Here is a 27,173-nt window from a genome sequence, read left to right as displayed (position 1 = left end):
AATGAGGTTTTTGGTGGAGAGAATGGAAGAACAAAGCTTTTTATGGCTTATGGGAGAGGGAGAGGAGGCATGTGTTACTCGATTGGATTTGATTTTTGTGTCTCTTGAGTATAATAATTAACGAATTAATCGTTTAATAATTTTTATTTGAACTTTGTGGTACTAACGTTACTTTTTCATGTACAAGTCAATCCTTTTAGGAGATTCTTATCTAATTTTTAATGTGTTGATGGATTCAAAGTTTGCACACATAATCCACATGGTTCATAGAAAATGTATCGTCATATGAAATTAAGACATTGAAAAAAATGCTACTTTCCCATTTTATCCATATTTGATGATATATGTAATGATTAATATTTAATAACAAAATAAAATTGTCTACGTATAATAGCCGAAAAGATTAATAACATAAAATAACAACCAATTTGTATATTTTTTGATCTTGGATAACACGTGTTCCTTTCTAAATATTTAAGCCAAGAAAATCTATGAAACTTATTATTTAAGGAAAGGTTGATGATTTTAACCAATTATTGTTTATATTATATTGACATGAAGTGTTGACTTGGTTATAACGTAAAGTAATGGTGGTCCAACATCACGTCTATTCGTTAGTGGTTGCCGTTTCATGAAATTAACCTTACAGATTTTCTACTTTTGTTTTATATATAAAGCAATAACATAAATTCTTGTATTTCAAACTTGACTAGCAAACAGACAATTAATATTGTGAACTAATATTGAGTCATTAGTAATATCAAAGGCAAGCAAAACTGGTAATTAATATTAAGATTTAAATGTTGAATTGTCTTAGATAATAAATCATTAGTAATATCAATGTAAAGTTTTTTATGTTATTATTATTATATTACCAAGTTTCGTTCAAATCAGATTGATTTTTGCGATCAAACCTGATTATAAGAAGATCAAATTGTCCTGATGTCAGATGAAGAAAAAAAAAAAAAAAAAAAAACTAACCAACTTGCTATTTCCTTTATAACGTCTAACAAAATTGTGTGATCAAGTCGCATGAATGGGCTGTGATGATGCTTCGAGTAAACAGAAAACCTAGTTTGCTTGACTAAGGCAATTATTGTTACAACAACAAATTAATAATCCAAGGGTAAACAGAATTGTCTCTTACAGAATTGTCAAAAAAGAGAAAAAAAAACTGTTAAAACTGTCAAGGTGACCGTGATGTCAAAAGTGTCCGGTCTTTATATAATTTTCTTTAGAGCGGTTAGTCATCAACCATCATAATGTCACTGATTATCATAAATTTGACTAATCGATGACCCTTTTTGAAAATTTTGTCTGTCTAACTTGTTGACCAATTTAAACCACCTACACTGTCTAGGACCGATTCTGGTTAACTCGAGCGATTTGCATTAATTGTAGATAGTAAGAGGCCGCCTAACACCTAGGCGTCATCTAATTATCGATTAATCACTTAGTATATGTTTTAACTTATCTTATTGGGTGCAACATAATATGATTAGGGGATTCAGACCAAAAGAGAAAGGGAAGTAGATCAATGGGGTACAAAGGAAGCACCAAATCATGTGTGGCCATGTAGAAGATGTGGGGGTCATCGAAATGCCATTAAGTAAGCGGCAAATAGAGTATTATCGGGAAGGTGAAACAGGTTGGGATGAAGTGGTGTACATCAATATAGAGGTTATGGGATATTTGGCATTGTCTTTTTTGTTCCACTGTGTTCCATCCTTATAGATAGAGAGATATTTAGAATAATTTTATGTATCATTCTTATCATTCCCAAAATTACGGTTCATCTTTCTTTTTTTGGTTTGTCCCAAAATAATAGTCCACTTCTAAAAATAAATATCATTTTTACCAAAATACCCCCTCATTATTATTTAACCAACTAAGCATTTAATGGAACATTAAATGTAAAGTGAGGACAAAACTGTCATTTTATTATATAAAGTTAGTGGTAATTAATGTTTTTCTTAATTTGTGTGTTTTTGTCTGTAGACAATAATATTGGGACGGAGAGAGTATAAATAATATGGTCAATATTATCTACTACATCTTTCTGGGTGCGACTAAATTTAATGATATATGAAAATAGATGTATTTGTATAGATAAAGGGAATTCATGTGGTATATATGGGAAAATTATATCGGTGAAAAGTTTGAAGCATGTTAATTCTTGGCATGCTAGCACAATCTAGAAAAAGGGGCTTACTCAGGCCCGTTCCAGATGGTAGGCGATAGGGGCGACCGTCCAGGGTCCATCTTTCAAAAGGGCCCAAATTTTTATGAAAATTATTATATTTAGAAGATAATACAAATAATTTTCTTTCAATTATTGAGTTACTATAAAAAAAAAAAAAAAAAAAAAAAAAAACTTGATGTCATTTATGTATTTTAAGGGCCCATTTTTTTCTCTCGCCCTGGGCCCAAAATATGTTTGGAACGGCCATGAGCTTACTAAATAAAGCCCAAAGTTGTAGACTATGCACCAAAAAGACTCGCCACAAAACGGTATTTTAGTGGAACTATCCCCCACAAAATATAACGACGTGTGCATCCCCTTTATGTTAGTTATTTTATATCATCAATATTATTTAAGTGTAATAGGATTAAATTTGTTGACCAAAAGTGATCTTGTTGAATATTGAACAAGTTAAATGGTGTAGGAGTACACACTTGTTCAAGTTTTCCAAGATTCAAAGTATACTGTTATTTAGGGGAAAAGCCCCTAAACGAACGGGGGTCCGGGGGCAGCGCCCTTGCGAGCAAGGTCCCAGGGGCGGCAGCCCCTGGCGGAGTCCAAGCAACACTAACTATGTTGCTATATTAAAAAATGCATCAAAAATCCTATTTTTAGAAAGTTGACCCTTTTTCCCCGAGATCCCTTTAATGATAGATTTGGTAGTTTTTTATGACAATTTGTAACTGTGTAGTGACAGTTTTCAGGCAGGAATCATATAGCCGTTTTGGTCATTTTTCTGGTACATCTTTTAAAGAACATTTTCACATACATTCTCTGATTTCGTATCTCTGAATTTCATCCAATTGAGTGTTCGATCTGTACCATCGAAATACTTCAATTTGATAGTGATTCACGACTTTTACAGAATCCAAGCAATCTGTTCATCCTCTTTTTCTAACACTTCATTCTCTAAAAGCACAATATACAAGTATGCCAAAAGTAGACCGTACCATCAACCTTTTTAAGACAAAAGGTTGATCATGTCTCTCACAACAACAATATAAATACTACACTCATTGGATTTCGAGTAAACCATAATATTCACTCTTTCAATTCTTTACACTTTAACTTACACATCAAAGCGTAATCTCATATACATCCCTACTTATAATCGATCCTATTATTTCCTTTGTGATCATAGGTCCAAGAGATTCATACCTCTGAACTCGAAAATATACTACACATTTAGACTCCAATCATATCTAAATCTCTATTCAAATCTAGATATATCACCATCACAACCTATCCGCCTCAATAATATAATAATGTAATAGACAATAATGAAGAAATCATATATTAAACAAATAGTAAATTACAAGTATTGGTCATGTGTTATAATAAGTTATAGTTTTATCAAAAAAAAATTTCATTACATAGCTCGTCTACGTCGTTTCATTTTCTAGCCAGTTTGGTCCCTAAGTCGTTATATCTAACATTTAGACTTTTAAAATTTCTTAAATGACTATTTTACCTTTTATTGTATCATTTTAAATTTTACAGTTTATTTATTATTTCAATATAAACCAATTAGACCCACCCACAACCAGTGGCAGACGCTTACTGTTTTAGTAGGAGTATCCCTCGTACTTCAAGGGGGTGCACCTAATAGAAAAAACAAAAAAAAAAATATTTGCACTACGTGCCGGAAATTGAGCAGTGGCCCGGGACTCCAAATGCTCCACTAAGGTCTGCCACTGCCCACAACCTTGCTCCTCTTGTCACTGGTACCCCTATCCATCGTTATTGGCATTCAACTCACTGCCCCCATTGCCCTTCAACTCTGTCTTTTTTCTCTCTCTTACTTATGCTAACTACATTGCAGACTTGAGAGACTTAAATGCAAACAAGACTAGCGATTCTGGCCACCTCTCTTTGGCTTTATTTTTCTCCCCGACAACCCCAACCACCATCTTTCTTTTTCTCCACTACAACTCCAATCTCTAATTTGCTTTTAATTAGGGTTGTCCTTCCCATTTTTTTTAGATTTGATTTGTAAACTAGGGTTTTATTTGGTTGTAATTTCAGGCTAGGGATTTCAGGTTGATGGTGATGGTCATCAGTGACGGTGGTGATTTGTGGTGACGATAATGGTGATGAGGGTATAGGGTGGGCCCCATTAACTAATTTAGTAATAATAATAATTTTGAAAACAAAAAGATATATTAAATAAGAAGACAAAAAAGATAGGTGCATTTTAGTCATTTCATGTATACTTAACAAAATGACATTGTAAGAGCAACTGCGATAAAGACCAACATTGATATATTTGACAACTACGAAGATCCATGTATCAAATTTCCAAAACTAAGAACACACTTGCAAAAGAACGTATATCACATGTAACAAAACTATAATTTACTCCAAAAGAATAGTATTCTTAACAAATTATAAGCAATCAAATTTCTGAATAATCATTCATCCGGTTATTGTTAAAGAAAATCTAATTATTTTGTTATAGGTTATACAAAAAATAAAAAATAAAAGTTAAAACTTTTCTATAAATTAAAACTAAATAACAAATTTTTTCTAACAATAACCCATAATCAATTTTCACGTAAATTTTTTTGGATAACGAGTTGAAAATGCATCAGCTATTTTTAAAGCGCAATATAAAACTGTAAAAGTAAAAGTAAAAGTAAAAGTTTATTTCATCTCGAAAACAATAATTAAGTAATGAAATTTTATTCTATCTTTACGGTCCCTATCTCTCCAAAGAAAAACTGTGTATACGATGATCATTGATAAATTGTACTATTCGATTTTTCCTCTTTTTTTAAATCCATATAACTTCATAGATCAAACATGTGCATCTACATGTAAAAGTTGGAAGAAAAAACCCAATCTTGTGGTTCTCGTATCGATCTCGATCTCGATCATCCTCCAATTATCGAACGCCATCAGCTGATTCTCTCGATCTGGTACGTTTTCTGCTTCGATCGTTTGGTGTGATTTTGTGATAGTTCTTCGTAGATAAATGATCAGAAGAAGAAGAAGATTACCTAGACAAACTCAACAATTTAAGGATAAATTGAAGTTTCATCCAATCAATTGAAGGTTTAGGAATAAACAGATCATAATTGTAACAAGGAGTTAAAATAAAGATTGAATTTAGAAAGAAGGAAATACCTTTTATAAATTCTCCATATTTCAAGTTCTTCTCATCAGTAATCAGTTAGATGTGGATAAGATCACTAGCAATCCAGTTATCCAGCAGATTTCTGGCTAGATCTTGTTACTTCACTGTATTCTGAGCTTAAATAGTTTTCATATGCAAATTTCTTAGGCCTTCGTTTCATATTTAACATCAGCACCATTATATCTCTAACATGAGCTGTAACCTTCAATTCTGTTCGTAAAATTTTCTTCAAAATATTAAGATCTACATTTAGGTTACATCTGAAAGGACATGATAATCCAAAGCTACTACCTCAAATCTTTTCATAAATATGTAATTAATCTTGTTTCGTGTTTCCTTTTGTGTTTTTTTAACATATCTGGCAATGAATATGTGATTATTCTTACCTTTCTTGACTAGTTTGACTGACAATCTAAGGTCAACATCAACAAATATGTTCATAATCTGCATGTTAGTTAGCAAAGTTAGATCCAATTTCTATTTCTATTTGAAAAGTAGTTGCTTTTTTTCTTGCAATTATTAGACATTGGGGATTTATAAAGACTTGACAGAAACTTTATATCATGTAGTTTCAGCTTGACACACATTAATTGGGCATGTGAAGTAGGATGGACATAATCATATGCTTATTTATTCTCACAGATAATCTCAAATGATCTTAAACAAATAGGATTAATCTTACATATCTTTAATTTTACAATATATGTCATTGTAGCAAAAATAGTGCAATAGTTTTGACACATGAAACATTGAGTTCATATAATCATTGCTATTTTTTACTTTACTTTATTTACATAGGGTAAAAACATACCCAATTATAGCAATGTCTTTGAAATACAAAACATTTTTCACTTACTATAATTAGGTATATCTTCAAAGTACACTCTCTTAACAACAAAAATCAAAAGTTCAATGCTATAATTGGTTAGATTTTCAAACTCCATTGTGTTAATAAGAAAAAAAAAAGCAAGATGCTACAATAAACAAATACTCACTCCGTCCCAAAATTATTGTCCACAGACAAAAAACACATAGATTAAGAAAAACATTAATTACCACTAACTTTATATAATAAAATGACAGTTTTGTCCTTACTTTGCGTTTAATGTTTCATTAAATGCTTAGTTGGTTAAATAATAATGAGGGGGTATTTTGGTAAAAATGTTATTTATTTTTAGAAGTAGATTATTATTTTGGGACAAACCAAAAAGGAAAGATGGACTATAATTTTAGAACGGAGGGAGTAAAACAAATAAATAAAAGTACGTTGCTATTTCTTGCATTTCTACAGACAAAAGTTAGGACATGGCCTTGGTTACAACCGCGGAAGTATGCGACGCGAACCCGCAACTAATCGTGAGCGGTGAACTGCGTGCACTGCAACCCGTCCTGCAAATCTACGGGAGACGCCAAGTGTTCTCAGGTCCGGTTGTCACTCTGAAAGTCTTCGAAGACAATGTGTTAGTGCGTGAGTTTCTAGAAGAAAAGGGAAATGGGCGCGTTCTAGTGGTTGACGGTGGTGGAAGCTTACGGTGTGCCATACTGGGCGGCAATCCCGTGGTGCAAGCCCAAAATAACGGGTGGGCCGGCATTGTGGTCAATGGGTGCGTACGCGATGTTGATGAGATTAATAGCTGTGATATTGGTGTGAGAGCACTCGCGTCTCATCCCGTGAAGGCGAATAAGAAGGGGATTGGGGAGAAACATGTGGCGGTTATGATTGGTGGGACGAGGATTTCGGATGGGGAGTATTTGTATGCGGATACCGATGGGATTTTGATCTCCAAAACGGAGTTGTCTGTGTGAGTTTTGATTATTGAAGTTTTTGTGAGAATATTTGTGTATTTGATCAGTAGTCTGTGGGATTCGAACCTGTGTCAACTCTATTTTGGATCTTGATGGTGGTATTTGTGTACTAAATTAATGACTTTTGGAGGACTTTAATGTGTAGTTGTATGTTTTAATTTGAAATAAAACATGAAGTATAAAGAGGATAAGGTGATTTTTCTTTTTAACTTAATGAGGTAAGAACTTAATCTAGAAATGATTGTTTTCTTTTTAACTTATAATGACGTAAAAAAAAGCATGGTTTATTGTATTAAGACGCTAATTGTTTACATATTTATGATTCTTGTTTGTTAATTTCAACTTGGGTTAAAATTGAAGAATATAGTGAAATTTTGTTTTTGAAAAGTTAAGGTAAAATTTGTGTTTGGGAAAGGAAATCCTTAGGAAGTACGTGTTCATGTGAAAAATCTGGAACCTATTGGTAGGCCGTATTGAATAAGAGATGATCCGTTTAATTGTAATCCAATTTCTCAAGTTACATTTTTGGTGCCTAATCTATGCTCATTGCTTCATAATCTACCCCAAATTTCTTTTTCTTTTAATCTTTGATACTTCCGGAATTTATGTACTTTATCTTTAGTTTCCGTTTATGACTTTTAATACCCTTAGGCTAATTTAAATGTCTATTAAACCCTTATCATATATTCTTATACATAATGGTCAAAATTCAGGAAATTTAATAATTCATAAATTAAAATTTGTATATTTTATTGTCTTTAATACCAAAACAGCTAACACATACTCACGAGTGTTATAGGGTAGGTGACTAGGTGTTGTTCCGAGTATATCCATTGAATGTATTCTTCGTAGCTTCGGCTTCCTATCTGGATCGTTTAAAATTGTTGGAAAATTGGTGTTAATCAATTTATTAAAATGGGTTTTCTTCATTTTAAATTGGTGTTAATTAGTTTATTAAAATGGGTTTTCCTTATTTTTTTAATACGTCCAAAATGGATTTAATACGCATGATAAAATAATCCTTAAAGTAAGGGTGTTCAAAGACATAAATAAAAGAGTGTAATGGGTGAGAGAAAGAAAAGAAAAATTCAAGGACCTTTCTAGCAAATATTTCATTCTTTCGTAACTGAAGTTGTAATTAATATTACAATTTAATTGCATATTAACACACATTAATCTTTGTGATTAATAGAGGTGTTTAAATGGAAGGTTATAGAATGTGTAGTATAAGTATCACTCCTCTACAACCATTTGAGAACACCAAAAGAATAAAAGAAAATTCTTTTCTTCCCCACTTCATCTTCTTCTTTTTTCTTGCTATATTATGGATATAATCCATGTTTACTGAGGGTTTGGGTGGTCTAGAAGAACAATTTCAAATTGTTGTATCTTGGGAAACAAACACTCGATAGCGGACGAATTTGTTTTAAGGACAATGTGTTAAACACATGTCTCAGTTTTTCTATTTTCTTCTTTGTTTTCGTACATTACCGGAATATTATTCCTACAATTTTAAAATAAACTAGCTGGGGTACCCCGCTCCGCGGGGTTCGGTTTTGATCAGGGTTTTATTTTTTTCTTTTTCGGTATGTATTATGGTTGTTTTTGCTTTTGTTGGGAACTAATGTTTGAATCCTTAAATGCAAAAGAAATTACTCATCAATAAAAGCCTAGATATGAAAGTCGTAAAAAGTTGGATATAGAAACATAGTAATGCAAAAAAAAAACATTTTCTTGTGTAGAGTGCAAACAATTTGCAACATTTGTATCCTGTAAGAGAACATCTTCAAGATTAAATGTCTGGATAGTCACTAAAGCCCAAGAAACCAAAATCTCATATACAATTCCAAAGAAATAAAAAAAACATCAAAACTTATGTGCATATTGCATCCTCAAATCAAACAGAAAGACAAAGAAACAAAGAAGCAACAATGGGTAACTGTTCTTATGATTACCGTTATCATCTTTGATTTCTTCTGATTAGAATACTCTAAAACAATGTAAACAACGGAATTTAAGGAGTAAATGACATCAACAGATTGTAGATATGACAATATTACCCTCTTGGTCTTGTGGATTAATAAATCCATATGCCAAATGTGTGGAAAAATTAGAGGATTACCAGCTCCATAAGGTGGCCTAAATGAACTTTATGCAAGTTCAGATTGACTTTTCCACAGCCTCCCAAATTTTCGTGGTCTGCAAACAAAATTCGTTATTAGCTTTGAAATCAAATAAGGAGGCCCAAAATATCAACACCCCAATAAAACAATCATTCAAAAAAATGCAAATAAAACAATGGTAACATACTCTTGTCCATATTCATTCATGTATTACAGTAAAAACCTAAGAAAGTTATTCAATTAATCAAATAAACTGTATTACTGACACACTGTATATAAGGCCATACTTATTAAAATTATTATATATATAACGGAAATATACTAGTTATGTTAATTTTGTCAAAAAATTTCAAATTTTCTACATTTTTACACAAGAAATTGCATTATGATCGAAATGTATGTAGGGGTGTAATTAAATAGCATATGTAGGGCTATTTTCGTCAAAAACTGTTTGAATCACTCAACTTTTAACGAAAACAAATGTATGTATGTGATTTTTGATCAAAAATGGTATTAGCAATTATTAGGAAAAACAGTTAATATGGCCATTTGGGTCATACCTATTATAATTATTAATCATGTAACTAAATAAAACTATAGTGTGGGGCAATTTAGGCATACTTTTAAGTCCTCTAATATTTAAACCAAGAAACTGCATTATAGTCACTCTGTATGTAGGGGAAAATTAAAAACTATATGTAGGGGCATTTTGGTCAAAAACTCAAAAAAAATTATTTTCTCTAAAATTAACAAAGCTAACCGCATTATGGTCAAAATATATGTAGTGGCATATTTTAAAATAATGTTTGTAGTGGCAATTTAATCACAAATATTATGAAACTTTATGTAGGGGCAAATTGGTAAATGTCTAAATTACAATTTTTTAACAAAAAAAAAACGGTATTTATGGGTATTGTGGTATATAAATATCTAAAATTTCCTTCATCTAATCGGTTAATAAGTGGGCTTACCGGAGGCATTACTGGAGGAGATAGTCGGTTATACTCTCGAGGTGTAACCTTTAGAATATTTTCACCACTCTGCTCCGGAAAACCACAATATCAACATTTAAGTAAGCAACAACTTTTGAAGCTAACATAGCTTCTTTTACTTCAACCCATTCCGTTGATCCAATCTGGAAAACCAGCATAAAAACTCAGTTAACATTTTTTTATTTTACTTTTCTTATAAAAAACTGCAATTTTGTGTGTGTGTGCTTTTCGTTCATTCCTATCAACATTTAAATAATTATTTAATACATAAAATAATGTTTTGAATGTGAAGTTCTATGTAGAAGATTGCAGAACCTTACAGCATCAGCAACAACAATCTTTTGCTTTGCGAAGTTGATCATCGGTTTTCTTTGAGGTGTGATAGGTCCAAGAGGACCAACAATTGCAACTCATGTTGTTCCCTGTATCTAAAAAATGGAAAGGAAAAAATTATATAATAAAAAATATGCCATTTTTTTTAAAAGAAACTGAGTCCAAGTCAGTATAAAAGAATAAAAGTCGGAACCGATGAACATAATCAAAAATCACATACATCATCGTCTTGTAAAGAATAATCTAAACCGTAACCCATCAAAGGAATCAATCAAAATTGGAAGACATCAAAGGAGACAATATTTTGGTGACTCGATTTCTAGAGAGAAGCGTGAAATAGAAAGCAAGAAATTTGCCAATGGCCTAAATTAAGATGAAACGCAGATGAAGCTAGCAGTGTAAAAATGCTTATAAGTTATATCATATCAATTTATTATATCATTACATAACACACACCTTTCCATCAATCCTAAAAAGCTCTGCAAGATCATGAAATTATCCATGAATATCCCCACAGATTGTCACTGTGCTTTTAACAGGCTGCAAAAGACAGGAAGAAACAAAAGTTTCAAGTGATTCGATTCAGTGGAAATTAATGGCAGTAAGATTTTCATGGAATGGTTTTACTTTGGTAATGTATTCCATGTTTCTTTTAGTTTACTAAATGATGATTAGAGGGAAGAAGTTAGCATATAAAGATATAACTTTCTTTAAGAGAACTTATCTTAAATCTTGAATACAATCAAAACTAAATATGAAAAAAATTAGTTCTTTGATAACAATAAACAATAACCAATAAAGCTGATTAAGAAACAAAGGAACACCAATACACTAAAACATTGGTTTTATATAAATGACCATTTTACCCTTACCACTTGCGAAAGAGAAACTGGAATATTTAACTTTCTAGCAATTTGCATGTTATGTAATACAAAACCCATGATTTCCTTAATTTGAATTCTTTCTAATGGGAAGTACGTAGGGCATGAAGTATATCATCATATTCATCTCTTGGTGCATCAGATAGTTTTTCTTTCTAAGTGAGTTTGATGTTCAATTTTTTTAGCTTCACATACCTTGAAGAACCATATATCAATTGTTTTATAAGATGAATACCTGAAAAGAAAACTCCATACAAAGATGAAACAAATTAGCTATTCCTTTTTTTTAATAATAATTTTATAATTTCAATTCATATACAACATAAAGATTAAATTGAATACTAAATAATGGGAACTGACAAATACATACTTCTAATGGTGACAATTTCTAGTAGTTTTTTGTGACAAACCTAGTGAAATTAGGAGCATTGGAGAAGAAAAGAGGTCAATCAGTGACCCATGAAATTGGATTTCTGAGGTCTGGCAGCAAGGCACGAAACCTCCTTCTGAGATCACAACAGTCGAGGAATGGAAGAAAATACATTCAGCAGGCTTAGAACAAAACAAACAGAAGAAAAGATTAATAGTAAAGTACCATAGACGAAATTTACATCACCCAAAATAGTTATAGATGGAATCGACCGAGGAAAAAAATAAATCGACAACCAACCTTGTTCTTTGAAAAAAAACGCAGGCATATTAATAAGAAGCAGCAGAAATCGGTACCTGATATGGTTGTTGATGAAGTCGCATATGCAGGATAACAATTCTTCTAGTGGCTCTCCTGTAGCACTCGGTTCCTGGTATGCAATTTATTTTTGATGTATTTTGCATTTTTGACCTGGGACTCGGCGAGTTGAAGGCCCAACCCGTCGAGCGGGAGTGGGTTTTGACACGAGACTTAAGTGACGGACTCGTCGAGTCGGCAGCCAGACTCGACGAGTAGGCTCTGACTGGACAAAACCCTAATCTGAGGGTTTACACCCTATTTAATCATCTCTTTCAGCCACCACTCATCCCTATTGCTCCCAAAGACTCTCCATAGAAAACCCTAAGTGTTTTGGTGCAAGAACTAAGACTTTTGAGTGATTTTTGTGGGTTTTAACCTCAAGGAAGAAGGAAGAGCATAGAAGGATCAAGAGGAGACTGAAGGATTCAAGTTTGGTTCATCATTTGCAGTCTTTGAAAGGTATAAAGTCTGTACCTTGCTTGCTTGTTTGTTAGATCCTTTTTTGGGGAAGATTTAGGGCTTTTAAGCCATATGAGGTGACCAACCATGATTTGCAAACATGGTTGGGGGTCAAGACTTCGGATCTAGCACGTAGGAAGAGTCACAAGGCAGATTTGGGTTGCTTTTGCACCCAAGGAAGGCCCCATGCAACAAAAGAGCCATTTTAGAGCCTTTTGGCTCAAAAGTCCCATGCATGCACATAAAGTTCGTAACTTTACGTGCTAGATCGAGCTTAGGGGCTTGGAAATCATCACAAATTAACTTTAATGATTATTATAGAATCACCTATGTGAGAGAGAAGTGGGGTCACTTCAAAATGAATTGTATGGGCACATTCCGAAGAGCTCTTATAGAACCAGGCAAGTGTCCATGACCATAAAGGACACATCAATGAGAACCTAACTAGGACATGGAGAATCATGTGAGACACATATTGATTATTTACAAAAACGAAAGAACAGTTCAAGGACACCGAGTCTACTGGTCCACTAGTAAAATAAATATGTATCTTAAGGGAAGGTTCAAAGGGTAACGCCTACCTATCCTATGCATGATTCAACTGTTGGATTTATCTAGGTAGCTTGAAAATGCTTGATCAATTTTCATTCATGTGGGGGATTGTTGGAAAATTGGTGTTAACCAATTTATAAAAATGGGATTTCCCTATTTTTATAACACGTCCAAATTAGATTTAATATGAATGATAAATTAATCCTTAAAGTGAGGGTGTTGGAAGACATAAATAAAATAGTTTAATGGGTGGGAGAAAGAAAAGAAAAGTTCAGGGACCTTTCTTGCAAATATTTCTTTCTTTCGTAACTGATGTTGTAATTAATATTACAATTTAATTACATATTAACACACATTAATATTTGTGATTAATATAGGTGTTTAAATGGGAGGTTATAGAATATGTAGTATAAATACCACTACTCTACAACCATTTGAGGACACCAAAAGAATAAAAGAAAACTCTTTTCTTCCCCGCTTCATCTTCTTCGTTTTTCTAGCTATATTGAATATATAATCCATACCTATTGAGGGTTTGGGTGGTCTAGAAGAACCACTTTAAACTGTTGTATCTTGGGAAACAAACACCTAGTAACGGATGAATTTGTTTTTAAAGACAATGTGTTAAACACATGCCTCAATTTTTCTATTTTCTTGTTTGTTTTCGCACATTACTGGAATATTATTCCTACAAAAATAAGGTGTACGATAATAGGCAATACAACCACACACTGCCTCAATTTTCTTGTTTGTTTTCGTACATTACCAGAATATTATTCCTACAAAAATTAGGTGCACGATAATAAGCAATACAACCACACACTTTCTGATAGTCAATGTCACGTTTTCTTCCTTTCCATGACTCATAAGGACTTAAAATGAATTATATGACGAACGATCATATATATATATATATATATATATATATATATATATATATATATATATATATATATATATATATGTTTGGGTTCAACAATGAACCATTTTAAATCTTATAACCAATGAACCAATCTTTTCTTAACTTTTAGAGCAAATTTTTCATAAAAAAAAAACTAAAAATATAGATATTAATAACTTTTTATCCTCTGTCCATTGATATCAAATTTGATAAAAAAAATTGATGTGTTCAGATTCACACTGTGAATTTGTTCAGATTGACATTATGAATTCGTACAAATTCACTCTGTGAAATCTGTGCATATTCACACTGAGAATTTGTATAAATTTACATAATGATATTATACAAAATTAATGATTTATAGTGCAGATTCACAATGTGAATCTGAACAGTTAAAAAAAATTAAAAAAAATATATATCAAATTTGATATCAATGGAAAGAAGGTAAAAAGTTATGAATTTCTATATTTTTAGAATTTTTTTTCGATAAATAATAAGATCTAAAACTTGAAAAAATAATGGTTCCTTGGTTCTATGGTTTAAAATGGTTCCATGTTGACCTTTTCTCTCTCTCTCTCTCTCTCTCTCTCTCTCTCTATATATATATATATATATATATATATATATATATATATATATATATATATATCAAACGGTTAATAGTGATTTACCCTAGATATTGTTTGACAAACTTGAAATTCAGTTAGAGATTGTTTGTTTTGAACTTAGCGGGTCTAGTAAGAGCTGATTGATAACTCCGGTCTGTAACAGCCCAAAGTTTCGAGATAAAATTTTCATTAAATCAACACATTTCCATAAACCGTGAAATCCCAAAACAATTGTTTTCAAATCCATATGCATTACAACTTTATTTGAAAATATCAGTGTGTCCCATAAAATGCTGACGTGAGAGTGCACGCCACGTCATCAAGCCTTGCCTTTGCCTCTGGACTCAGATGTACCCGAAACAAATCCACAAACTGTAAGCTAATGCTTAGTGAGTCCCCCAGAGCATACCCCACACACAAGCCACATATCACATATAGTATTAGCTATAAAGCTACCTCTACCATATAACATTAGCTATCGAAGCTATCTCTACCACATGTCCCTACATAAGGATGACATGGGCTCCCCCATGGTCTTACACCTAAGTGCCAGGGTCTTCCCCCCATGGTCTTTTCCTTGCCGGACAGCCATGGGCTCCCCCACATGGTCTTATATCCAAGTGTCATGGGCTCCCCCATGGTCTTTCATGCAGTTATCACAAAATCACTAACATACAACTTAGCATAAGTCTAACGATCATGCCACATATCTCTACTACAACTAGTGCACCACATATCATAAGATGGGCCGACCTTGGTGCCGTAGACTCATTGGTATGGTGAGAAGACTCACCTCTGACGAATCCTGAACTGAAACTATAATCAGATACGCCCCACGTGTTGTTCCAACTCAACTGCCAAAAACCATCATAAGATAGGCTTGTCATAAACCCAACCTATTCTCAAATTCAACCCTGGTCAACCTTGGTCAAAGTCAAGGCCAATGGGAAAAGTCAACAGCCCATGTTGACTTCAACTTGTCGAGCGCATCTAGTGACTCATCGAGTTCCCTCAGGATCCAAAAGACCTGATCATACCCTAGTCAACTCGCTGATGTGTGTGAAACGAGCTAGTTTTAATCCTACTTTTAGTTAATGAATTAAGCACACAAAGGCAGTGAACCTGAAGGGTCTTCCAAGGATGATTGGGACTTGTGGATCCGCCTCCATGTCTAGAATGATGAAATCAGCGGGAAATACAAACTTGTCCACTTTGACCAATAAGTCTTCACATATGCCTCTTGGGAAAGTGACTGTCACCATGCGAATTGGTCTTGGTTCCGGGAGATCAAGCTTCTTGAAGAATGAATATGGCATGAGGTTTACGCTTGCTCCCGAATCGGCCAAAGCATGAATGGTAGCCAAGTTGCCAAATTGGCAAGGTAAAGTTAAGCTCCCCGGGTCACCCTTCTTCTTTGGTAGCTTATTTAGCATAGCAGTTGAGCAGTTTTCATTGAGGACTACCTTCTTCACTTCTTCCATCTTCCTTCTGTTAGTGAGAGGTTCCTTAAGGAACTTTGAATATTTGGGCATTTGTACGACAGCTTCGATGAAGGGTATGTTGATTTGAAGAGCCTTGATATGATCTAGAAACTTCTGGTACTCCTCTTCCTGCTTCTCTTTCTTAGCTCGGGTTGGGTATGGAAATGGAGGCTGGTAAAGCTTTTCAGGGGTCTGATCCTTTGGATTTGGCAGTGGACTCGCCGAGTCCATATGTTGTACCCGGCGAGTAGAGCTGTCAGATTGGAGATTTTGATTTTCTGCTTGATTTTTTGCTTCCTCCTTCTGTGATTCCTTGGATGCTTCAGTCTGAATAGGGGCCAGGGGAGTGATTATTTTCCCACTTCTTGTTGTAACTATATTTATGTGCGCGCCTCGTGGGTTATTTTCGGTTTTACTAGGAAGTTCGCCCGGTGATCTTTGGTTGATTTGTTGAGCAAGTTGCCCTAGTTGCGTTTCTATGTTGTGGATAGATGCTTGCTGGTTTCTAAGCATGGTCCTTGTTTCTTGAATTGCAACATCATGATCACTATGTCTCTTTTCTGAAGCAGCTACAAATTTGGTGAGCATTTCTTCCAAACTTGGTTTTCTTTCTTGTGTCGGATCCTCCTTTTGGTAAAACCTTCTTCCTTTCTGCCTGAACTTCTCCTCCTTAGCCTTCTTGTACTCTTCATAAGGGAGCCACTCTTTCTTTGGTCTTCGCCAATCTTCATCATATCGGTCTCCACTTGAGTAACAAACTTGCACCTTCTTGTTGCCATTTTCATCTAAGTCACAATCTCTAGTAAGATGAGGCCCATTGCAGTTTTCACAACCCACCCGAATAGCATGGATCGTTTGATCCATTTTATCCATCCTCCTATCCATGGTTTTTAGCATAGCCATGACCGCGGACAAGTCTTCTGTAGCTGCATATGCGGCTCCCCTAGTAACATCATTTCTAGGGTTGTGGTATTCTCTAGAGTGTTTAGAGAATTCTTCAATCAATTCCTTGATCACCGGGGGTGGCTTCTTTGTGAGCGGGCCTTGCGAGTCTAGTAACTGCCTGGTAGTGACATTGACTCCATCATAGAAGATGGAGACTTCTTGCTGGCTATTGAGGTCATGGTGTGGGCAATTTCTTAGCAAAATTTTGTACCTCTCCCAAGCTTCATATAACGACTCTCTAGCTTGTTGTTCAAAGTTAGCAATGACCTTCTTCAACTTGGCTATCTTGGAAGGTGGGCAAAAGTGATCAATGAATTCTTCTTTCATCTTGGCCCATGTGGTGACTGATCCGGGGGGAAGTGACTTGAGCCAGTCTTTTGCAGCACCTTTGAATGTTACTGGAAGCATGTGAAGTAGCTGATTCTCGCGAGGCACATTTGGAACATTAAATTAATCAGCTACATCATTGACTTCATCCAAATGCTTGTAGGCATCTTCGTGGTCTTTTCCATAGAAAGGTATATCTTTAAGTAAAGCTAGGATATGACCCTTGAGCTCAAAAGTAGCAGTCGCGGGAATTGCGGGTTGCACAAGTTCCGGGCCAGTGTCGTCGCGCATCCTCTTCTTCCATTCCCCCATGGGGATTTCATCAATGTTAGCCATGGTAAGAGCTAACTTGTCGCCGGAATCGGAGTCGTGCCCGTATGTAAGTTCTTCTTCCTCCTCGGTGTCATACTCGGTGTCTTCCTTGATCGGTTCTTCACTTGCTAAAGATGCGCTGGATGCACCTGCTTTGCTGCTCTTTTTCTTCCCAAAAACAGTCTTCAAGTTAGACAAAGGTGACTTCTTGGGTGTACTCGAGCTCTCCACGTCCTTTCCTTTGTACCTTTTCAATGCGGATTCGGGATCATCAAACGGGGGTACCAGCGGAGTGTTTGATCCTCTGGTCATGAAATTCCTGAAATAAAACAAGATAAAAATGTAAAAAGAACAAAAAAATGCAACTAAAGAAACCGAAAAGTAATCTGCAAAATATTGTTGTACTCGCCGAGTAGGTGCGAATGCACTCGGCAAGTAGCAGTGAAATTTTGAAAAACTACTAAACTTAATAATAAAACTAAAGCAGATGCTAAAACCTAATTACTAACTACTAAGCTGCAATAAATTAACTTTGTGCCAGTAAACTCACACAAAGGATCAAAAAAATTAGGAATTAGATTAACTATTTAGTACCGTTCCCCGACAACGGCGCCAAAAACTTGATGTGTGTGAAACGAGCTAGTTTTAATCCTACTTTTAGTTAATGAATTAAGCACACAAAGGCAGTGAACCTGTCTTTTGGTGGTATAGTTGGATAAGTAGGGTGTCGAACTCAGGGAATGGAGATTAATCTAATAACTAGTTTTAACTAAGCAAGTAATAGAAGTAAAATGGTTTTTCTCTAGTTTTACAAGACTAGAAACTTAAACACAGCACTTAATCACTCAACTAACTAAACAATTTAAGCAAATGACAAACTCACCAAATTTAATAAAGGGTTTCTGTTTAGGTTCAACCAATTCACTCCTATGGTTATTTAAATGATAGATTAATTATTATTGGTTACCAACTATAATAGTTAGGTTCATGTTCATTACTCCAAACCCTTAGACAATTAATCAATTCAAGCAGTGGCCAATTGTTTAAACTAATTAATTCCCTAGTTTAATTATTTGGATTATATAAGATTTGTAATTGGCTAATCAAGTTGGTGTTTCAATTAACCTCCTGTTTGTTGGTTTCTCAAACAAGCTCACATATTAATTTACCCATTCTCTAATTAATCCTAGTTTCATATTCATTATTCCTAAGCATATGATGAAGTGTTCACATAACATATGAGGTTAACAACTAAGAGATGTTCATGCAGCTTAATTGCCTTCCAATTAACAGAAAATAGTTGTCATTAATGCATAAGGTTCTTTAACAAACTTAATTTAATAAAATCACCAAATAACAATCAATCAAAAAGTATAATTAAACCATAGGAGTAACTTGGTCTTCCCCAACAGAAACAAAACGAATTTAGTTCATAGTCATAGCAAAAATAAATTCAAAAACAAATTCAACTAAGCTAAACATGCTTGATTCCTAAGGTAAAGTGGAATGATTAACCTAAATTGCCTTGATTCTTCAAAGGATTGAAGGTTAGGGTTTCTCAGCTCCTCCAAGTGTTCTTCAATCGCAGATGAAGCTCCAAAAACGTCAGAAGTCGCCTCCCTTTGGATAATGATTTAGTATTTATAATTATCACAAAACAGGGTGTACTCGGCGAGTAACAGACCCAACTCGCCGAGTAGATGCTCGTTATCCATTTTATACCAGGAGTCTTGACTTACCTTCTGGAATATTCTAGTGTACTCGTCGAGTAAGCTCGCAGACTCACCGAGTAGCTATGCTTTTGTCCCTCAATCTTCATTATTTGGTCTTTAATTGCTTCTCCTTGTTCCTTTTCACTTCCAAGTATACCTTTTGGACTGAAAACAAAATTTAAGCATTATTAAGTACCTTTTGTCCATATTATACACATAATTAGCTAAAAATGAATAAAAATGTATGCTAAATATATGACTAATTATGCAAATATCACTCGCCGAGTTCGCTTGATATACAGAAAACGGGGAAAACCATCCCGACCCGTCGAGTTTCAAGGGCAACTCGTCGAGTCCCCCTTCCTGTTTGCATGTTGAGATGATACATCGAACGCAGGGATTCAAGGGATTAGATATGAAGCCCTAAGGTGCCTAGAAGGATAAAGTTCCTCTAGAGTCCTTAATAAAGGTTGGAAAGCTCCAAAGTCTTGCCATTTGGTCCAAAACTCAAGGGATCTGAAATCCTTCCTTTCCCTAAAGGATCCTAGTCCTCTAAACGCTCTAAAGATGAAGGCTTTATGGACATGCATTTCCAATGCATGTCCCTAAGTCAAAATGGTCAAAAAGAGGGGAAATATGCCCTAAAACCCTTGCATGGAGTCCTTTCTTGACCAAAGGCCAGATCTAGCTCACCTAGGGACCATTTTGCTTTGGAGATTCATAAAGCTGCAAACTTTATGAATTCCATGCATGCATACTACAAGAAGGGTAGGAAATAGAGAGTAAACTCAAGATCTAGCCTTGTTCTTCGATAAAATTGAGTCCTAAGGACTTACAACAGATCACAAGGTGATTAAGCTGAAGGATTGGTGCTTGGTTTGTTGGATCTTCTCACTATCTCCATCTTCTTAAGCTTCAAAGGTCACTCTAGCTCACAAAAATGGAAGAGAATTAGGATTAGGGTTAGCACTGGCGTTCTTAGGGTTTGGAGGCTGATGAGAGGTCAGCCTCAAGGCTCATAAGGAGATTATATAGGGTGCAAGACCTAAAATTATGGTTTTGTCTTAACAACACCTACTCGCCGAGTCGGCCTTCCAACTCGTCGAGTATGGTGTAGATTCCGCATCCCAGAAATGGATTCTACTCGACGAGTTGGACTCCTAACTCGTCGAGTCCACACCAAAACCCTAGAATTTTTATAAATTAAGCAATACCTGGAACATGTATTACACAGTCAGCAGTCGGACTGTTTAATAACTTCAAATTTATGCTGACTCAGTTAATAAGGTTGACCCAAATAACTTACTCGATAAGCCTCAAAACTTGACTGACCGGAAAAAAGCCCATGTCTCTTCTTTTCTTTTATTTTCCCTCGAGAACTTAAAAGAAAACAATGATTGAACAAAAAACATAACTGCATCGATCGGCTACGTTGTCTCCTCCTTATTAGCATCTCCCACCAGCGAGTTCCACTCCTGCTCAACATCCCGACTGACGACTCTGTCGACGTTGACCTCCACAACAGGTAACGTCATTCTTCCTTTTTCCCCCTGAAATCAGTTGACAACGTGTGCATAAAACTAGTTGACAATGTGTGCATAAAATCAGTTGACAATGGATGAAATCGGATTATTTGTGTATGAACTCTGATTTTCTTTATATGAACCAGACAATGTGTGCTTAAAATCATACTTAGGTATGTGAAATCTGAATTTATATGTATACAATCAGGTTATATGCTTATGAAATTAGGTTATATGCTTATGAAATCAAATTATATGCTTATGAAATCAAAATATGTTATAAATATGTTGGTATAATCTGATTGTTGTACATGTTGGTATGAAATTAGAAAATGTTATACATGTTGGTATGATATTAGAAAATGTTGAATATGTTATATATGTTGGTATGAAATCAGAAATTAGAAAATGTTATATGCTTAGGAAATTAAAATTTATTTTTATAAAATCAAAATTTATGTTGAATATGTTGATAAAAATCGGATGAAATCAGATTTATGCTTGATTTATGGTGTACATGTGTGTAAGGTGGACGGGCAATCTTTTTATTTTATTTTATTTTATAATAGACATGAAAGATAAAAGAACTAGAATTAGTTGGAAGTCGGAGATTGTGGATAATTTTTTTTGGAAGCATGTATCGACGAACTAACAACTAATGGTCGGGAGGGTAGTGGCCTAAAAGGAAGCTTGTATGATAATTTGTATTTGGATTTTGTATGAAACTTTGTATTCAAATGATGTATGTGTAATTTAGATTTTGTGACATCCCTATTTTTACAACCAAATTAAAACTTTTTATTTCTACTTTATTTATTTTTAGAGTATAAAACTTAATGCAAAATTTGTTCCGAAAACATGATAATAACATTATTAAAGCATTTCCAAGGAAATGTATTTCATTTATACTTAAAAATATGGGATGTCATCGTCAATACAGATACATAAGCATAAACAATTCTTAATAGGCCTTACGACATCGTATTATACTAATGGCGTACAAACTCTTGAAATCACTCATCTTCCAAGTGTCTTCGTACCGCTACCTATGATACAAAGAAATTGAGTGGGTTAGGCTTGGGAGTTTGTTGTAACATCCCGACTCTCAGGTATAAGAATTTTATTTTTAAAAGGATAATTTACTTTGGAACTCGTCGAGTTGATGGCCTCAAACTCGACGAGTAGGGAGTTCTCTACTCTTCGAGTTGTAAAGATTAACTCGACGAGTTGACAGCTGGACATGAAACCCTAATTTTCAGGGTTTTGCACCCTATTTAAAGGACTCAACTCTCATTACTGGCCTCCCTTACTGTCCCCTCATTCCAGACAAACACTAAATCGAGCTAACCTTCCATTGTGAGTGTGTGTAAGCCTAAAATTAAAGAGTGTTTGTGGTTGCATTTCTTGAAGAAGCTTTAGGAGATTAGTGCATAGCTGAAGGAGGAGGCTGTAGATCCGACATCTACACTGTGGTAGCAACCATTTGAAGGTAAAAAGTCTTTACCTTGACCTCTTGTTTCTTGTATCTTCTCATATGGAAGCTTAGTACCTTTTTGCCCACTTTGTATCCATTTTTGGAAGTTGAGCATGATTTGAAGTTGTAACTTCAGATATGGTCTCCTCTAGGCCCCCATAGAGATAAAGTTATTGATTTTATCTAGTCCTGGCCCTTCTCCACGGCCTAAACCTCTTCTTAAGATTAGTTTTTGGTGTTTTAGCCTCTTTAGGCCTTGCATGCATGTAAAGTTCACAAGTTTACGTGGTAACTTCATCTTAGAAGACTAGATCTACAGTTTGGAGCCTTTGTTTCATTTAAAAGCGTCTGAACACTACATGGAATTGTACATTGTGGTTGACTTGAAACTATTTGATGTTTATGTTTATTGTTTCAGGTACTTCTGATACCAAATGGAAGGGACCAACGTGATGGCACAACATCCTCCCCTCATGATTTCCACACATTTTGGATACTCTTACTCTAATGGTTTGGATATTGTACATTGTGGTTGACTTGGAACTATTTGATGGCTGAAACTATCGATTTTAAAATGATAAATTTTATCATGGTTTTTAGGGATGTTAAACCCCCTTTGGGAAACCAATTTTAGACGTCACTCTATATCGAAGTGTTGTTAGAGCTATCTAATATCTTACTTTTATTCATCCCAATCTTACTTATGTAGATCAACAAACCTGTCTTTTCATGCATGATCCTGGTGAACCTCATTTTGTTGCTCTCAAATGCATCATTTGTTACCTTCATGGTACTCTTGAGCATGGTTTTATATTCATCCGTGACATGTCGATCGTTTGTTTGCTTATTTTGATGTTGAATGGCTTAGCTGTCCTGAGACACGTCGATCTACTTTTGGGTTATTTGTTTATCTTTGTGATAATCTTGTCTCATGGTCTTCAAAATATCAACATGTCGTCCCTCGATCTAGTGCCAAAGTTGAGTTTGTTTGGCTTCACAACCTTCTTCTCGAATTATCTTGCCCTCTAAATTGGTTTATTGTTGTGTTTTATGATAATGTAATCCTTGTATACTTAGCTTCTAACCCGGTTCATCACCAAAGAACCAAACATGTGGACATAGATTTACATTTTATTACGTAATGTGTTGCCATTGGATAGGTTTGCGTGTTACATGTTCCATCTGCTAACATCGTTCACTAACATATTTACTAAAGGACTTCCTATACAATTATTTCTAGATTTTCGGAATTGTTTAAGCATTCGTGAACTCCCTGCTTCAACTGGGGGGTGTTAACTTATATCTTTGTTTCGTGTAGGTCTTTACATTTTTTTGTATAGTTTAGGGTCCTTTAAATAAATTACTTTATAGTGGTTGTACTATTTAAAACAATGAAATACACATAAACCCTAATGAGTATTTTTCACTAACCAAGAGTTAGATCTTTAGTTCTTAAATGATAAGTACATCCATTTATTAAATTGTTGTTAATTTCATATATTTATGGGAAGAGAAGGTAAATGAAAACACTTAATACGAAAAGGTCTCATTATAACGTTTTGAAGTGAAAGGAAAATTAAATTTTTTCTTCTTTCTCTCCAAATCCTTCCAAATCGGAAGGAAAGTTAGAAGGAAAAATGATCTTTCCATTTTCTTCTACTTCCTTTGATTTTCCTCTTTTAATGAAACTAGGGAACACTAGTTTCATTTACTTTCTTCCTAGTTCCATCTATTTCCTTTCTTTTCCCTCGTTAAGTTAAACTTGGGAACAAGGTGTAAGAGACTTTTTTCTATAGCCAAAGGTAACATATCCTTTCTAGGATTCTACTCATTCAAGTGTTATGATGTTGTCATTGATGATGATAAGCTTGTAGATGTTGTTAATTTATTTCATTTATATCCACACTTGAAATTCTTGAGGATATGATTTTATAGCCTTTTGTTTCAGGAAGAAAAGACTGAATAATGAATAATGAGGTTGGTGAGAGATGGTTTTTTCTATATGGCCCATAAATAATATAACGGAGGAGGAAGGATTTTATATTGGTATCGAACTGGCTGAAGCTGACCCTAAGCTCAAAGGACATTGTGTGGTGCTCGTGGTTATGAGGATCGAATTTAGCAAACAAATTGTAAGACAATCATTTTCCTTGTTCTTCCGTTCAGAGTATATATGGAATTCGATATATAGCGGTTACTAGATTTCATGGCATTGAAAAGTATCAGAAACAGATAAATGCTATTGTAATTTAGTTACAGGAATACTAGTGGAAACAATTAGAAAATTCAAGACTCGATTATTATTATGCAAGGGATACGTGACATAACAGAATTGCCTACGTCATACCCCAAGGACATGCTTCAGTTACGCCAACCCGATTGATGATAAGATTTGAAAGAAAGTTTCATGATTCATGCCAACTGCTCGATGAAATGTTTGAACCAGGTTTTTGAAGTTTTATTCAAATATGTTTATTAAGGGTCAACTGATTTTTTGGTTGATTTAGTCTTTAATGACAACTTGTTTGATTTCAAGGGTTATCATATGGTGAATGCTATGAAGATATCAAAGAATTTTAGCAGGATTTACTCACTTTTAATGAGTTGTGTGGAGGTAATTCCTTTTTTCATGATGTTTATTATGTTGTTTATTATTAGAAGTGATCTTGTTCTTGTCAATGATGAAAATAATTAGGGATGTCAACGGGGGCAAACGGGACGGGAAGTGCATCCCCCGCCCCCGCCCCTGAAATTTCCCCGTTCCCCCGCCCCCGCCCCGAATCCCCTTTATAGCAGAATCATATTATTGTTTATTATATTTATATAATTAATATATGCAAATATATGTGTAATTTATTAACGGGGTCTCCATGGGGGTTTCGGGACGGGATTGCCTACCCCCTCCCCCTCCCCCGCCCCCGAAATTAAAACGGGGGTTAACCTTGCCCCCGCCCCGTCCACGCCCTTGATTTTTTTAAAATGGGGTCCCACGGAACTTTTTGATATCCCTAAAAATAACAGTGAACTTTGCATATTAATCGATCGTGAGATTGATGCATATAATACTTCAATGTCTGAATATCCGTGATTTGGTTTGATCATGATCATTTGCATTTACTATGAACTATATTTTTTTTTATTTGTATTTACTATGAACTATATTTTGTTTTGGTATTGTAGTTTATATATTTCTTTTTTGATGTATTGAATTAATCTAAAACTTGTAGTTATGGTTTTTTTATAATGTTTAAATGTGTGGACGTCAATTTAAACAAAAGTTATGAAAATCGGGTTGAGCCGGTGGTTGAACCGATTAACCATGACCCGATCGTTACAATGAGAAAACCAAATACCAGGTTTTAATACAGCGACTAATTGTCTCCCCATGAGAACTCTGTAATAAGACCATATCGAGTAATAAGACCATATTGAGCACCGAGGCCTTGAATGTCGTCGGAGGTCACACCATATAAAATACGGAGCCCTTGAATGTCATCCGAGGTCAAACCTTTCGTGACCCCAGCGCTGAAACTAGACCACATTATCGTTGTTTGAAACTGGCTATGACCAAGCCCTAGAAGGTGCCCTATTTCATGTAAAGCCATGGTCTCCAAATCGAAAGCATCTTTTACTGCTCCAATCACCCAATTTTCATCCGCGTCAAAATGGAGTCTTCCATCCGGAGGTGGAAATGCATGGGCCAACACTTCACCAGATCCGTTAAACGGATACCCATCACCATGGTCTCCACGTTCAAAACTAATCTTTAGGTCAGCACCTTGATAACTTCCTGCTCTTGAAAACGTGAAGTATCCAGAAGAAGCAGTAGCCCATTTTCCAAAAGCTCGATCAACAGCGGGCATGAATTGGGTTGGGAAACTTGGTCCAAAACCATAAGTTAGCTGACCACGGGGCCATTTTGGTGTTCCGGGAACGAATCGGTAACGGGAGACTGTGTGTAAAGAGTTACCGGTGTTCTTGTGAATTACTTTATCAGGGCACCCACATCGAGGCATCATCATCTGGGACACCGTTGGCTCATCAAGCGTCCCTGTGGCATTCAGATGGTAATTGACCTGGTACGACTTGATGGCTACCTCAAGCTCCTCATCCAGATCATCATCTTCAATATCTGTGAGATTAAGGTTCTTTTGGTAGTTTAGGTATCCGAAATGAGCAAGATAGAGTTTGACGTCACGAATGCTCTTCACTGTGTCGCCCTTACCCGATAACTCGTTTGGTCGTAAATGAGGCTCCTGAAGATGCCAATGAACAGCTAGTATAATGGAAGCAAGAAAGAGGATACATGAAAAGGGAAGAAAGAAATTAGACGTCATTCAAATAAGGTTCATAGTCGTCGTCTCTACTTAATATTTATAGTGATTTTCTCATGTGTTATTATTTAGTTATTTATTATTCATTTTTAGAGCCGAGTAAATTACACGAATGATCCCTATAGTTTGGGGTAATTTGCATATTTGGTCCCTAATCTATTTAGATTAGGGACCAAGTGTGCAAATTACCCCAAACCATAGGGACCATCTATGAGGTTTTTTGAAACTAAACTTGATATTTTCGAAAAACACAGGGACCATTTTTGAAGTTTTGTCTCTTTTTAACTTGGAAGGTCTCTATT

The 27,173-nt window shown here is 34.9% G+C and overlaps 3 protein-coding genes, 1 long non-coding RNA gene and 1 other non-coding gene across 7 annotated transcripts; 2 read left to right on the top strand and 3 right to left on the bottom strand.

Annotated features, from left to right (window-relative positions):
- Positions 1-5,001: 5,001 nt before the first annotated feature.
- On the top strand, positions 5,002-7,375 carry LOC111920553 (putative 4-hydroxy-4-methyl-2-oxoglutarate aldolase 1). The gene is made up of 2 exons (XM_023916136.3): positions 5,002-5,160; positions 6,670-7,375. The coding sequence occupies exon 2, from the start codon at positions 6,684-6,686 to the stop codon at positions 7,182-7,184; it is 501 nt and encodes a 166-aa protein (XP_023771904.1). The 5' UTR covers positions 5,002-5,160; positions 6,670-6,683; the 3' UTR covers positions 7,185-7,375.
- Positions 7,376-8,664: 1,289 nt separating this feature from the next.
- LOC122195908 (uncharacterized) lies at positions 8,665-12,468 on the bottom strand. Of its 3 annotated transcripts, XR_006186964.2 has the most exons (6): positions 11,924-12,468; positions 11,709-11,748; positions 11,089-11,172; positions 10,615-10,727; positions 10,279-10,442; positions 8,665-9,383 (listed from the first exon to the last, which is right to left on the bottom strand). It is a non-coding gene; the product is annotated as an uncharacterized LOC122195908 (long non-coding RNA). The 3 variants fall into 3 exon arrangements; XR_006186962.2 differs by having other exon boundaries at positions 11,089-12,468; XR_006186963.2 differs by having other exon boundaries at positions 10,620-10,727; positions 11,089-12,468.
- Positions 12,469-15,854: 3,386 nt separating this feature from the next.
- Positions 15,855-17,108, bottom strand: LOC128129246 (uncharacterized). The gene has a single exon (XM_052767878.1). The coding sequence runs from the start codon at positions 17,106-17,108 to the stop codon at positions 15,855-15,857; it is 1,254 nt and encodes a 417-aa protein (XP_052623838.1).
- A 253-nt stretch (positions 17,109-17,361) lies between these two features.
- On the top strand, positions 17,362-17,468 carry LOC111920573 (small nucleolar RNA R71). Its single transcript, XR_002859928.1, has one exon. It is a non-coding gene; the product is annotated as a small nucleolar RNA R71 (small nucleolar RNA).
- Positions 17,469-25,746: 8,278 nt separating this feature from the next.
- On the bottom strand, positions 25,747-26,908 carry LOC111920552 (metalloendoproteinase 1). Its single transcript, XM_023916135.2, has one exon. It carries the CDS (start codon positions 26,872-26,874, stop codon positions 25,909-25,911), a length of 966 nt encoding a protein of 321 aa, XP_023771903.1. The 5' UTR covers positions 26,875-26,908; the 3' UTR covers positions 25,747-25,908.
- Positions 26,909-27,173: the final 265 nt, after the last annotated feature.

This window comes from Lactuca sativa, chromosome 9, assembly GCF_002870075.4.
Source record: "Lactuca sativa cultivar Salinas chromosome 9, Lsat_Salinas_v11, whole genome shotgun sequence".
Taxonomy (NCBI): Eukaryota; Viridiplantae; Streptophyta; class Magnoliopsida; order Asterales; family Asteraceae; genus Lactuca; species Lactuca sativa.
The sequence above is the reverse complement of the archived record's forward strand: the minus strand, read 5'-3'. Positions and strand labels throughout refer to the sequence as shown.

Bases quoted from the DNA above. Each gene is read 5' to 3' on its own strand.
- LOC111920553 (XM_023916136.3), top strand. From the start codon at position 6,684: ATGGCCTTGGTTACAACCGCGGAAGTATGCGACGCGAACCCGCAACTA.
- LOC128129246 (XM_052767878.1), bottom strand. From the start codon at position 17,108: ATGGATCAAACGATCCATGCTATTCGGGTGGGTTGTGAAAACTGCAAT.
- LOC111920552 (XM_023916135.2), bottom strand. From the start codon at position 26,874: ATGACGTCTAATTTCTTTCTTCCCTTTTCATGTATCCTCTTTCTTGCT.